We start from the raw sequence: 14,101 nt of genomic DNA, 5'->3' as shown, positions 1-14,101 counted from the left end.
GGGGTGCACATATTCTTTGGGAAATGTTGCTTAAACACACACACACACACATTTATAAATATACATAAGGGCTTCTGAGAAATTACGTTTTAATGTTCACATTAAAAAATGAAATGATGCTCTAAATATGAATCTAAACTGCCAGTAAAGGGAAGCAAGTCACTCTCTTAATGAGCGATTCATTCAAATTTATATTCATCTTTAAGAGTCAATGAATCAGTGCCTCACTTGATATGTTCAAAACTGTGGATTCATTGAGTAACAGACACAAAACAACTATTTTCATTGTCAAATTGAGCAAAAACAGACAATATTGTGCTTAAAATATAATGCATTATGTATCTATTGTTTACTGAACTTATATAAAGACAATATCACATTTGCATGTAGATATTTAGAAAAACAGCACTCGTGTAAGATTGATAAACTATGTCATATGATATAAATATAAGACAAAACCTCATACAGTGGAATTTTTGACCTCATATCTTGAATTTTAGGCTTAAACAACTGCCAGTGTTTCCCATATTGATTTATTTGTGGCGGCCCGCCACATTATTAACATTGACCGCCAAAAACAGATTTCCCATTAAAAAACTGTACTATCTGAAATTGGTATAGAGCTGAAACTGACATGTTGACTGGCTTAGCATGTCTCTCTCATCACAGTGCTTCACACTTTTTTCGTGGAATTATACACTGATAATAACAGCTGTTTTCTTGCTCTCTTCTCTCTTACGGTGAGTTCATGCACAACACAGTGTTATGAGAACATTTATAAATATGTTATCCAACAAACTACACATATAATAATGTATTTCTTTTCTAACTCAGTTCATAACATCAGTCGAGTGTTTGAAAAAGCTTCCTTTGTGCTCTGATGTGTTTCCTTATCAAAAGAAACATCATTTTACTCTATTCTATACTGTAATAAAGGCTATGTCAGTTAACATTACATTATAAATGGACTTTAATCTTACATTGCTGTGGTTGTGTGTTTATCGTCTTCACATTTGGTCAGTTACAGTGTTTCTATTTTCTCAGAGTTACGGCAATAGCTGCATGCCTTTGTCCATATTAGGGATTTCCTGAAACGTTTTTGGGGTAAAAATAGGAAAAATAATACTTCACCTCAAGAGGTTTTCATTAATGTAAAAATATCCCTAACAATACTATATTTATCTGTGGGAAACACTGACTGCATTCAATAGATTACATCATGCAGTCTGTCTTTCTAAATCATGTTCATCAGCAACTGCATTCAATGTAACGTGGCTTATAGGTCCGGGTCAGTATTTTTCCGTAGGTAATCTGTGATGCTGTGAATATTTTGTAGGCAAAATGGTCCATGACTTCAAACCCCTTCAGAAACTTCATCAGTATTTGATGCAGCATCTGATAATCCTCACCTGGAAAATGACTTTAATGCCCTCGTAGAAGAAGCAGTCGACCAGCAGCACCGCACTGTCGAAAGGCATGACGGACAGGAAGAGTGTGAGAAACCAGGACAGAGAGATGGTGGAGATGACGCCCAAATCCTGCATGTGCTCGTACAAGAGCGGCAAACACTCGCGGGTCAGCTCCTCAAACACGCCCTGGTCCACCAGCGCTCCTGACACAGATCAGAAAACACCAGTGAGACCAGACCAGAACAGTCATCTGACTGCTCACAACTTTCACTGTGTGTTTGTATTTGTGTGACTGACCTACAACTCTAGTGTTGTAATAGTCGGGCAGCATCCGTTCACACAGAGCCACAAGCAGCCAGAAGGCCTCCTCTTCAGTACAATACAACAACAGCACAGACGTGACAATGTTCATCGCCTGGAGAGAGAGAGAGAGAGAGAGAGAGAGAGAGAGAGAGAGAGATGAAGCAGAACCATGTAAAACAGCAGCTCTTGTATGACGTCTCCACAGCTGCGCCAGAGCAAAGCTGGTCTCAAACCAGGATAACGTGCTTTTATAACGTACTGAACATGCACAGACAGCAAAACATCAATACGCAAGACAATATATAACCAAATAAAAAATGCACACAAAAATAGATTTCTCCCATTACAAAAAAAACCTACATTTCAAGTGACCTGTGTGTCACACTGCAATGCAAGATTAGCTGACACCACCATGTTCCTGTTTTTAATGTGCTGAGTCTACTGGTATTGGTAAGAATCTATTATTGTTTATAGGGATGCACGATATATCGGCCACTATATCGATACATGATTGTTATCGGTTATCGCTATCAAACCGATATCTTAGAGCCGATAAATAATGCATTATTTCCTGCAGAGACACTTCAGATGTGCACTGTTCACCATGATGGTTTTTTTATTGCTTGAAATTATCATTGGAAACACTTCGAAAATGAAGATACAGTGAACTGCAAGATGTGCAGGGCAAGTATGTCATATGATGAGATTATTAGCTACTGTAAAATAATGTAACATGATCTCTGTCTTTTGTGCAATTGTACTTTGTAATATTGAGTTTATTATATGCATATGAATCAGATCTTTGTGTTTGGTTAAGCTATAGCCTATAGAGGGTTAATAGAGCGCTTCAGTTTGCTGATTGGTTTCTTCTGTCATCAAGACAAGCATATAGGTCTAAGCAATTCTCTTTGTGATTGTTTTGATGTTATGTTATGATCTAAAAACTCAATATCATCTAAAAAAAAAAAAAAAAAATGCACCCACTAGAATATTAAAACTTTGAAAATTTTGACATTGTGGAGACTAACCTGTGGGGTTGTCACAAGGGGAATTGATATTTTTTAAATACATTATGTTTATCTGAAAGTGTAACAATGCAAACAGGTTTTCTGTAAGGGGTAGGTTTAGGGTTAGAGTTTAAAAAATATAATTTGGTCAGTATAAAAGTAATAGAAGTCTATGTTAAATCCCCACAATTCACAGAAACAAACGTTTGTGTGTGTGTGTGTGTGTGTGTGTGTGTCTTGTGTGTGTGTACCTGGCAGTATCCGATGTTGGGGTTTCTGTAAGCGTAGGCGGTCAGGACGCGTCTCAGGGCGGCGATGCCCATCTCGTTCTGGAAGGCGTGATGTTCAGGCATGGAGCGGTGCAGGTCTCTCTCGATCTCCTCTGTCGCTAGAGTACATTTACCCATCGCCTGCTCAACCAAACTGGCGTAGTAATCCGGGTGTGTGGCCATCTCGTTCTGAGCACCTGAAAAATGAGACAGATAACAGGTTTTAAAAGTCATGTGATCGTAATGATGAGCAGAGCAGCTCTATGACAACAGCTGACAGTCTTGTTTTTCTCTGACAGCGTGTGAGATCTCACACTGATGTGTAAACATGACGGTCAGACACACGAGCAGCAGAAGTCCACACTCACACACACACACATAGATAAACATGATAATACTCACGTTAACTGTGCACAGTAAGCAAATGTTCATTAATTGTTCATTAATGCACTGCAAACCCAAATCAAGTACTGCGAAACCCAAAATGTGCAGGATGTAAACAGTGCACACAAAGCAGAATACTGCATCCCATAATGCAACTTGTTCTAAGTGACTGGACAGTTTTTTTAATGGTGAAATGCTAACCTGATAAGTGACTGCAAATGAAAATATTGCCTAACTCTGGTACAAAAGCATCAAAAGAAAATATTTGTTACATTTTTTTTTACTTGGTTCCTTCTAAATAAATAAATCCACTTTTACAATGTATCAAATGAACACTAATAAAATCGATCTTTTCCTTGGCAAAATAGATTAAAAGTGCAAAATTACAATATTCAATTTTTTATCAGAAAACTAAAATCAACTAAAATTACGTCTTGTAATTGATAGTAAAAAAAAAAAAAAAAAAATTTATAAAAAAAGTTGCATATAACTGGGGAAAAAAATGCACATAATAATAATTTAAAAAAAAAGTTTATTTTGACATACCTAAACCATAAAAAAAAAAAAAAAGAGGAAAGAGTTCACCAGGAAACCGTTGCTTACATGGCTAATAAAAATGACCTATCAAAATGACTCAAACTAAACCTAGTGGTGTGTTCTTGGTGGGCAGCGCCCCCTGGTGTTTGGAGAACTCATTACCGGAGAACAGCAGCCACAGTTCTCCTCTCAGACTCTCTGGTATCCCGTTTAGAACCAGCTCTCTGGTCTTAGACGTGCGGTACATACACACTCCACGGCCAAACTCAAAGAAGTGGATGTTCCATGATTCCTCTTTCATCTTCTCTCTCGTCTGGAGGAGAAAGAGGAAGGTCAAAACATTACCAAGGAAGCACAGAGCAACAAGCTTGTTTGTTTTTCAAGATTTCATTCTATTTCGATGAAAATGTATTTCAAATAATAATTGTATTCTTATAACTTTTTTTTATTAGTTAAAAATAAAATCTAAAACAAATCTAAAATAATATTTTATTTTTATTTTATTTAGCATGAATGGACTGAATTGATCCAAATGTACTTGTACTTTTTATTTATAAAAGAGTCTTCCAGAAACTTAAACTGTAGTGTATTTAGCTGGGTAATAAGCAGATACAATTATTTCTAAAATCCTTTTAGGCATATTTGAGGGTTGATGGATGTGAGAGGCGTGTGTCTCACCACTTTGGGCCCCAGCTCCTCCGGGACGTCCTGCTGGTAGATTTGCAGTAGGCCCTTCTTGGCCGTGGGCAGACTGGGGCTGTAGTGTTGGTTTTGGGGCATCTCTCCGAGCCCCAGGACAGGAGGGGATGAGGGCAGAGAGGGGGGTGTACATGGGCTGAGATTCTCCTGGAAGCAATGATAAATGCGGAAACGAGTTATGCTTAAAAGTAGCAAATGTCTTTTTATATTGTATAAGCAAATATTCTAGTACGATATTTGTTTTTGAACTGAATTTACACTTTTATTCCGTAAGGATATATTAAATTTATCAAACGTGACAGTAGCGATATTAATATTACAAAAGATTGCTATTTCAGATAAGTGTTGTTCTTTTGAAATTTCTATTCATTACAGAATGCTGAAAGAAAAACAAAACACAGTTCCCAGAAAAATATGAAGCAGGATAACTCTTTCCAACACTGATATTAATCAGAAATGTTTCTCGAGCAGCAAATCATTATATTAGAATGATTTCTGAAGAATCATGTGACACTGTAGACTGGAGGAATGATACTGAAAAAAATTCTGCTTTGATCACAGGAATTAATTACATTTTACAATGTATTCACATAGAAAACAATTATTTTCAATTGTTTTTACTGTATATTTTATTCATGGTGAGCAAAAGATACTTCTTTCAAAAAAATTTTAATAATCTTACCAACCCCAAACTTGAAAAAACGATACTAGTTTGATCAATTCTGACTCACGGATTGAGTGTTTAGGCCACATGGCCTGTCAGGCGTGCGCTGCAGGAAGTCAGAGATGCGCTGTACCAGGAAGTCACGGTCTTTGAGGTTGGCAAACAGGAAGGTCATCTTGTTTTTAGTGCTGATCGACAGTGGACTCGGCAAAACACTGCTGCTGTCCGCTTTCTCCACTATAGTCACCTACAGAGAAAGAATGAGAGAGGAAGTGTTCGTAAAGCTGTTGTAACTGTGTGTGTGTGTGTGTGTGTGTGTGTGTGTGTGTTAGTTCTGTCAAATGATTAACCGTGATTAATCGCATCCAGAATAAAAGTTTTGTTTACATTATGAGTGTACCATGTATATTTATTTTGAATATATAAATACAGGCACATACAGTACATATAGTTTACATTATATATAAATATATTTAATATAAACAGGCTTTTTACACCTTTTCCAAATTCAAATTTAAGCACTTGTCAAGCTTTCACTTTAAACTCTGGTAGAGTACGTTACATACGCCACACACTTGAGTTTTTCACTTAAATCAGATCTTATTGTGCTATTAAAAACCACCAGTCTAGATAGCATAAACATTTCCATAATATAAATAGCCAACATACAGTATATATGACAAACATTAAAAAAAAAAAAAAAAAAGATTTTACAGGGTCTCTGCCGATTTTTTTTAAATAATATTTAAGGCTTTTTACCCTGCAACAATAAAATAAATACTTTGAGTGTGGAAGGGCAATATATATTGCAACATATTAAACCATAAAATGAAATGATTTGCAGTTCAAATACAAGTTTTCACAAATAAAAAGATTTAAAAGTGACAAGCCTCAGTCTTAACATTTTTGAATGAAGGAACGAGTCAGAAGTATAAACAATTGTCATTTTCAATAAGCCTGTCTGATTTTTTTGTTTAGAACAAACAGCTAATGGGCCTATGTCCTTTAAAAAAAAATAATAATAATAAATAAATAAATTATATAGACAGTAAGATGTGTGTGTGCTTTAAGCTACGGGACGCCTACGTTGACTATACTATATTACAATCAAATCTAATCTAATCTTGACAAACTATATATTGTTGTAAAGGTCTAAGACTCCCAAATATATATTTTACCAATATTTTCTGTTAAAAATTATGCAGGAAAAGTAATAGATTAAGAGTTTCGACCTTTGTTTAAAAAAAAAGACTTCCTCGTTGCCTTTTTCTCTATCACATTTTAGAAATCATCAGAAGTTATATATCAATTGAAAACATAAAATTTCAAAGTTCATCCTTTAAAACCCATTTTAAAATCAGACATTGCATTACCATGTAAATGGCACAACAAAATCATGTCACAAAATGTTTTCAGTCATGAATTATAAAAATTTAGGATTGTATCATGCACATTCAAGTCTATCTTCAAAAACGTGAGTGACAGTTAAGGGGTTAAAGTAAAATAATTCTTTATACTTTTCACTCCTCCCATTTATATATTTCTTAAAGGGGACCTATTATGCTTTTTCACTTTTTAACTTTAGGTCTTTCATGTTGTTATTTGAGTATAAAAATGATCTTCAAAGTTACATAGATATATTTTAACAAATCGCTTTTCAAAAACTACAACAAATTACTCGTTTGGACTACAACACATATTTTCCAGGATTTGTGATATCACAAATATCGACGAATGGGACGAGACCTCGTTGAGCTGCACTAGAGAAGGCAACGAGTGTCATCACATTGTCGGAGATACGCTAGCTTTCCCAAAACAGATGAGCTTAGAGTGGTTACAATCATCTGGGATTAAACTGCGCTCAGATGGATTTGATTTTGACACAATATGTACACTGAATCTTACAGACAGCTATGGTAAGAGGCAGGAAATTTGTTAATGCATTTATTAAATAGAAATAATTTTTTATTTAGTGCGTGAATAAAATGATCAATTTGTCCATATTTTTTTTTATCTTATACAAATGTTGTAGTGGTATCATCATTTCCACAGAAATATTAAGCAGCAAAACTGTTTTTAACATTGATAATAATGAGAGATGTTTCTTGAGCAGCAAATCAAGGTATGGGTGAGAATGATTTCTGAAGGATTATGTGACACTGACAACTTCTTTTTAAATAACAACAGATTTCTAAACGTTTCTAATGATGAATGTTGCATTCCCAAATGCAAATTAAAGCGGCCCAAACCAAGCACAGCACAGCACTAAAAGTGAATCAAAACTAAAAAAAAAAAAAAAGTACTGTAACAGCAGACATGTAGCGTGTCAGACTACAGACTATTATATAATTACAGCACAGTACTTGTCATCTCAAATTCTCACTGCCATTCATTAAAACACACCAGGTCGAGTAACACATTTCAGCTAAATATACACAGTACACCCACACATATATTACATGAATAAAAGCTTTTATTTTGACTGTGATTAATCGTGGATGTGTGTGTGTGCGTTTACCTCTCTCAGGGGAATGATAAGTTGACACAGATCTTCCTCTCGACTGGCAAAGCAGATGTAGTTGTTAGAAACAAACATCTGACCGACGACATGCATCTTAGCGAATGGCGTCCAGAGTGTACAGTCGGTGTGTCCATCCAAACGCTCGTCCTGTGTGAGCCGGAACAGCGCTCTGTACCGCTCGTTCTTTGCTCGTGCATCCAAGTCCCTGAAACATGAGAAAACACCAAATCGCTAAATAAAACCAGACGATTCTGGCAAACGGGGCACTCTGTTTACATAATGAAATTCAAGACTCATTTGTGAACGTCCCGCTCACCTCTTGAGCGCAGAGACGTTTTTGAGGGTCTTGCAGGGTTTGGGGAGCGTGCGGTCGGCGGCGAAGCTCTCGTTGTCCAGCAGCTGTCTCATGGCGATGTTGGCCAGCTGCTCCATCAGTTTAAAGGTCTCGTTGATGTTGAGGAACATAGAGAAGAAGTGCTCTGTGTCGCGTGTGCTCACACGGATGCTCTCGGGGAAAACCAGCGTGGCGTTCTTGTCCAACTGTGTGACATCTGTCCACTGCACCACCAGCGAAACTACAGTCACAGGAATGAAAACAAAGATGGAAAAGATTTGAAAAACAAGAACAGATTTCATTAGGCATGGTGGAAGAAAAGCAGCATGCACTAACAACTAAAGAAGACTTAATTCGATATGAAACAGCCTTTTTCATAGAGCATTTAACATGACATCACTCAACAGCTATCTGATTGGTCAGACTACTATATCTAATATGATATTAAATATAGGATAACTGTTTAATCCTGTTAACTTTGGTATGCACACTATCTATCAAAAGTTTGGGGTTGGTAAGATTTTTATTTTTTGAAAAAAAGTCTTATTTGCTCACCATAACTGTATGTGTTTGATAAAAATAAAGTAAAAAAAAGTAAAAAAAAAAAAGTACTACAGTAAAGTGTTATTAAAATTAGGGCTACACAATTCTGGATAAATTGAAAATCATGATTTTTTTTGGTCTCATATAGAGATCACGATTCTCCTACGATGCTTTTTATTATTATTTATTACTACTATTATCATAAATTAATACTTTTATTTTGCAAGGATTCTTTAAATTTATCAAGTGTGACAAAGACATTTATAACGAAATATTTATATTTCACACAAATTTTGTTCTTCTGGACTTTCTATCAAAGAAACCTGAAAACAAATCTAGTCATCTGTATTCAACATAATAATAATAATGATAATAATAATAAATGTTTTTTTGAACTGCAAATCAGAATATCAGAATGATTTCTGAAGATCATGTGACACAGAAGACTGGAGTAATGATGCTGAAAATACAGCTGTGCATCACAGACATTACTAATTAAAAATACATTCAAGTAGAAAGCAGTTATTTTAAATTGTAAAAATATTTCAAAACTTTACTGTTTTTGCAGTACTTTGGATCAAATAGATGCAGGTTTGGTGAGCAGAAGAGACTTTAAAAAACATTACACATCTTATGGTTCAAAAACTTTTGACTGGTAGTGTGTATATATATATATATATATATATATATATATATATATATATAAATATTTTATATTTAAAACCCCAGTTTTTTTTATATTAGAATGATGAAAACGTTGTTTCATTCAACGAATCACTCATAAACCTACTACACTTGTTTCATTACTGGATGAATCAGCGTTTTTGAACAATTCTCTTGAATGAAAAATTAATTCATTGACAAATACATTTTTAAGATACTTGAAACAGTGCAATCGACACAAACGTTATTTGAAGCGCGGTACTTTCAAAAGGGGATTTGTTATATTTTGATCGCTGCCATATAGACATCAATGTTTATATCTAGCTATAAACTTTATTCCAGTATTTCTGTGATAATATAAATGACAGTAGGATAGAAATATCACTGTGTAGTTGAAAAGACTGTTTGTGAAGATGTTTCTTAACCAAACATGCTAACTGCCCTCTGTGTCAGCGGCAGTGCGATCACGGATTTGAATGATCCGGTAAGACTTTGTCAAAGGTTTAACAGACTCGGGGAATCGTTGTCATTTAGAAAGATCGAGAGGGTGTCTGAATCGAGATCGCAATCTTTTAACGATTAATCGTGCAGCTTTAATTAAAATAACTGTTTTCTATGTCAATGCTTCGTAAAATGTAATTTATTCCAGTGATGCAAAGCTGAATTTTCAGCATCATTACTCCAGTCTTCAGTGTCACAGCACCTTTCAGAAATTATTCTAACATGCTAATATCTATAATGGTTTGCTGGCCGTGTTTTCTTACATTTATTCTTAATCTTTTGTTACATTTATTTTAAAAAGTCATCAAAAATACGACGCTGTTCGTCTGGGTTCTAGGTGCATTGCATATTGTCCAAATTTAGTCCCACTGTCTATTTTACAGAATGCATCAAGTCAGCATGTATCTCACCCTCTTTTCCCAGCAGGAAGGAGTAGAAGCAGAGGTGATTTACGGACAGGTAGATCCAGCCCTGCCGCGGGACTCTGCCCTTCCAGTAGCTGCAGGGGTAATAGTTCACCAGCTTCTCTTCCTCTGGCATTCCGAAACAACTTCCGCATCTTCAGCTCGGCTTCGCGGAACTTCCCAGGATCCTCGTCTTCCTGAGCCTTGCCACTTTTATTCTCTTCAGCGATGATGCCCTGCAAAGAACAAGTTGAACTTCGGGGTCGGTAAGGATATTTCTGCTCACCAATCCTGCATTTACATGATTCAAAATATAGTATAAATAGTAATAATATGAAATAGTATCATCATTTATTTAAAATAATGGTTTTCTATTTGAATATATTTTAAAATGTAATTTATTCCTGTGATCAAAACTGAATTTTCAGCATCATTACTCCAGTCTTCAGTGTCACATGATCCTTCAGAAATCATTTTAATAAGCTGATTTGCTGCTCAAGAAATATTTCGTTTATCAGTGATGAAAACGTTTTGTAGTTTGTTTTGCCTCAAAACTCCAGCTTGAAACAGTCTCACATTCTTTACATCAAAAAACAAGTACAACCAGTATTCGATTCCTTTTTTAACAAAATAAAGTAAACCTAGCAAACAACAAAAAGTGTGAGAAAGTTGTGTTACTTATTTAGAAAAATATTCAGACCTAGATTAAGATTTGAGGAGCAACCATGATTCACCATCTCTGAAGAAATTACTTAATCCTAATTTATGGCTTCAATACATGTCTTTACTTTGACAAATAAAACGTTAAAAAAAAAAAAAGTAAAAAAAAAAAAGTAAAAAAAAAAAAAACCTTCTCACCTGTATTTTGCCCTTGACGAAGGTGGTGATGTCATCGTCATTGTCAAAGACGGACAGAGTCTGCAGTAGGTTTGTTTCGAGCCACTCCCAGTGTTCAGTGATCTCCTTACGAGACGAGCCTGACACACACACACACACACACACATCAGAATTAACTGTGTCACAGCCTTTAATATGTCACTCAAAATCAGAGCGGCTGTTTAAAGGTCAGATGAGGTTTACACAGGAGACCCAGCCAATGTGACTCAACACGGTCACTGCGATGAGCCCGGGTAAAAGAACCAGAGCTTAAGTCAAAGAGTATCCGTTAAAACATCAAGACAGTTTCCTTTGTTATCGGTCATCTGACTAAACAGATCCAGAATAATCAATTCGTCTGGAGAAAGACAAATCAACTGTTAGCTAGACTGAGAGCTCTAGATCACTTATAATACAATGTCAGTATTAGTTTACAGATGTTTGCCATTTTAAGTGAGTAATTGTTAGATTAATCATTTTAGCATGTGGATGGAGGGACTTGTGCTTATTAACTAAAACCACTGAAAAAAACACTAGACCAGAGGACACTTAAAGGTCAACGTATAACCAGAATCACCTTTCTTTACGATTAAACTGAACCATTACACTCCCCGCCTGCTCTAGATGCTTTTATACCACTATTTAATACTAATCAGTCTTTGTATCACTACTTTGGGGAAGCGAGAGAATAATTTGAGTCACTGGGCACAAGTAGACACAAGTAATCCCTTTCTTCACAACTTTAACTTCCACTTTTCTGATCCTCTTGACTTGGCTTGGGATGCTTTTTTAGTAATGAGTACAAGAGCACAGTATATGGCGCTAATAAAACTAATAAAATATGAATAAACATATATGAAAAAAAAAAAACTATAAGAAATGTCAGAAACTCAAAACAAAATGACTAAAAATATATAGACAAATTCTAATTGAAACAATTTTCCAAAACTATAATTGTATACTGATACTAAAATAAAAATTATATCAGTGTCTCATTTGTGCTGTGTTTTAAACTGCATTTTTATTGAAATGCAAATATGTGGAATAAATCTAGTGTATTTTGTGATACAATGTATATATACTGCTCAAAAAAATTAAGGGGAACACTTAAACACACAATGTAACCCACAAGTGTTCCCTTTATTTTTTTGCGCAGTATATTATAAAACCGATTGGCGATTTACTGAAATAACATGACTTTAGCAATTCGATAAGAAATCTGAACTTCTGGTTCGAAACTAAAGATTTGCGAAGGTTTCTAAGGTTCACGAAGCAGTGTTTTCAAAAGCATCCATTACGAATTTTAACCAACCCATATAACTCTATAAGTAAGAACACTAGGAAATTAACAGGCACAATATGCGATTTGTCACCACTAGAGGGCGCGTATTCAAAACAAACAAAGAAACAAAGGCGTAGTTAAATGACACTGTGACGGAGTGTGGATCATGAGAGCTGTGGTCTTCTTCCCAACAGCCAATACAATCCGATGGGACTCATGTTCATCAGAAATTATGTTCATGGATGCGCTAATTATTAATTAACCTAGAAGTAAAGGAGTAGAAGCAGGGTAAGGCTGAAAGCTGCTGAAGCGGAACATGGCCGCTGAACAAGTGTGACACACAGCTCGAAAGCAGCAGAGCTTTTATTATGTACAATTATTAGTACATAAATCAACAAAATATATAACTGCTCTGTTCAGTGATTTTTGGATATTTTTATAAAAATCTTACATATTATGCCTTCAATTATATATATATATATATATATATATATATATATATATATATATATATATATATATATATATATATATATATAAAATGATTATATTTTAGAACAATTACATTATATATTAAGTAAGCACCAACTAATAAATCAGTTTGAAACTAAAATTATGCAGTTATTGTTGTTTTTTTGCACACTAAGCATGTGAGCACATCCCTATTTTGTGGACATTTAGGAGCCGGATATCTGTGTGATTTTCTACAGACTTTAACAACTGACCACAAGCAATATTCCAGAAGATCTGTGACTCTCCCGTCTGGTGCAGGATCCTGTACGGAGCCACGCGAGCACTCGAGTCCAGCACCACATCCAGCGTACCCACCAGCAAACCTGAGACAAACATAAAGAGACAGAGGGTCACAGGTCACATCTCCACACAGAGAGAGGAAGAGAGAGAGGAAAACCTGTTTTAGTCAATAACAGGCGTCAGAGCGCAGTGGTTTCCATCAGTTCTCATTGCTGAGACACACATATTTACCCAGATAAACACTCGCGCGTGAGACAGGAATTTAAGACATGGCATGCCATTTGTCACACACCTCAACTTCCTCCTACAGTGGTCACATGATCCGTTAATGTGTGATTCTGATGGGAACATAAACACTAACAGGCTTCTTCAAAAGGGATAAATCTTTGATGCATTGCATAATGCACAGAATATTGCACAAGTGTGACATGAACACACACCACACCTAATAAGAGTCTCACTAAAGTATGACAAAACACCCGTATGATGTAACTTCCAGACAATGCTGAGGTCTTCGTAAGGTAATTGAGTTTATAGTCGGGTTCAGAGGTGAATGCAGTCATTCTGCTGTCATGTGTGACACTCCTCTTAAAAACTGCCTGTTTTAGGAGCCAAGGAAACGTATATGAATATCTTTCACAGGAGGGAAGCAGAAGTTAACATATTGTGACACAACACAAACCAAGCAAAGGCTTTTCTTCCATGAAACTCGAGATATATATATATATATATATATATATATATATATATATATATATATATATATATATATATATATATATAGATAGATAGATAGATAGATATATAGATATATACACATATATATAACAATGTTAAGCCATTTAACCACGAAACTGGAGAGTGTGTTTTATATATGGCAAATATCAGGCACCTAAGAAATGTTACATTTATAATTTCAACCATCTGTAATTTATTTATTACTGTATTTCTT

General features: G+C 35.3%; 1 protein-coding gene across 1 annotated transcript in view; it reads right to left on the bottom strand.

Moving 5' to 3' along the window:
- Nucleotides 1-14,101, bottom strand: part of LOC113113811 (TBC1 domain family member 9B) — a 30,841-nt gene that overhangs the window by 16,178 nt on the left and 562 nt on the right. Inside the window, 12 exon segments of the mRNA XM_074559949.1 lie at nucleotides 1,410-1,612; nucleotides 1,707-1,824; nucleotides 2,971-3,185; nucleotides 4,072-4,222; nucleotides 4,588-4,755; nucleotides 5,340-5,519; nucleotides 7,791-7,998; nucleotides 8,110-8,368; nucleotides 10,245-10,380; nucleotides 10,382-10,474; nucleotides 11,097-11,215; nucleotides 13,122-13,232. Of these exon segments, the coding sequence (XP_074416050.1) occupies nucleotides 1,410-1,612; nucleotides 1,707-1,824; nucleotides 2,971-3,185; nucleotides 4,072-4,222; nucleotides 4,588-4,755; nucleotides 5,340-5,519; nucleotides 7,791-7,998; nucleotides 8,110-8,368; nucleotides 10,245-10,380; nucleotides 10,382-10,474; nucleotides 11,097-11,215; nucleotides 13,122-13,232 (1,961 nt within the window).

Source organism: Carassius auratus, chromosome 14 (genome assembly GCF_003368295.1).
Source record: "Carassius auratus strain Wakin chromosome 14, ASM336829v1, whole genome shotgun sequence".
In the NCBI taxonomy this organism is placed as follows: Eukaryota; Metazoa; Chordata; class Actinopteri; order Cypriniformes; family Cyprinidae; genus Carassius; species Carassius auratus.
Note: the sequence above shows the minus strand (reverse complement) of the source record. Positions and strands in the feature narration are given on the sequence as shown.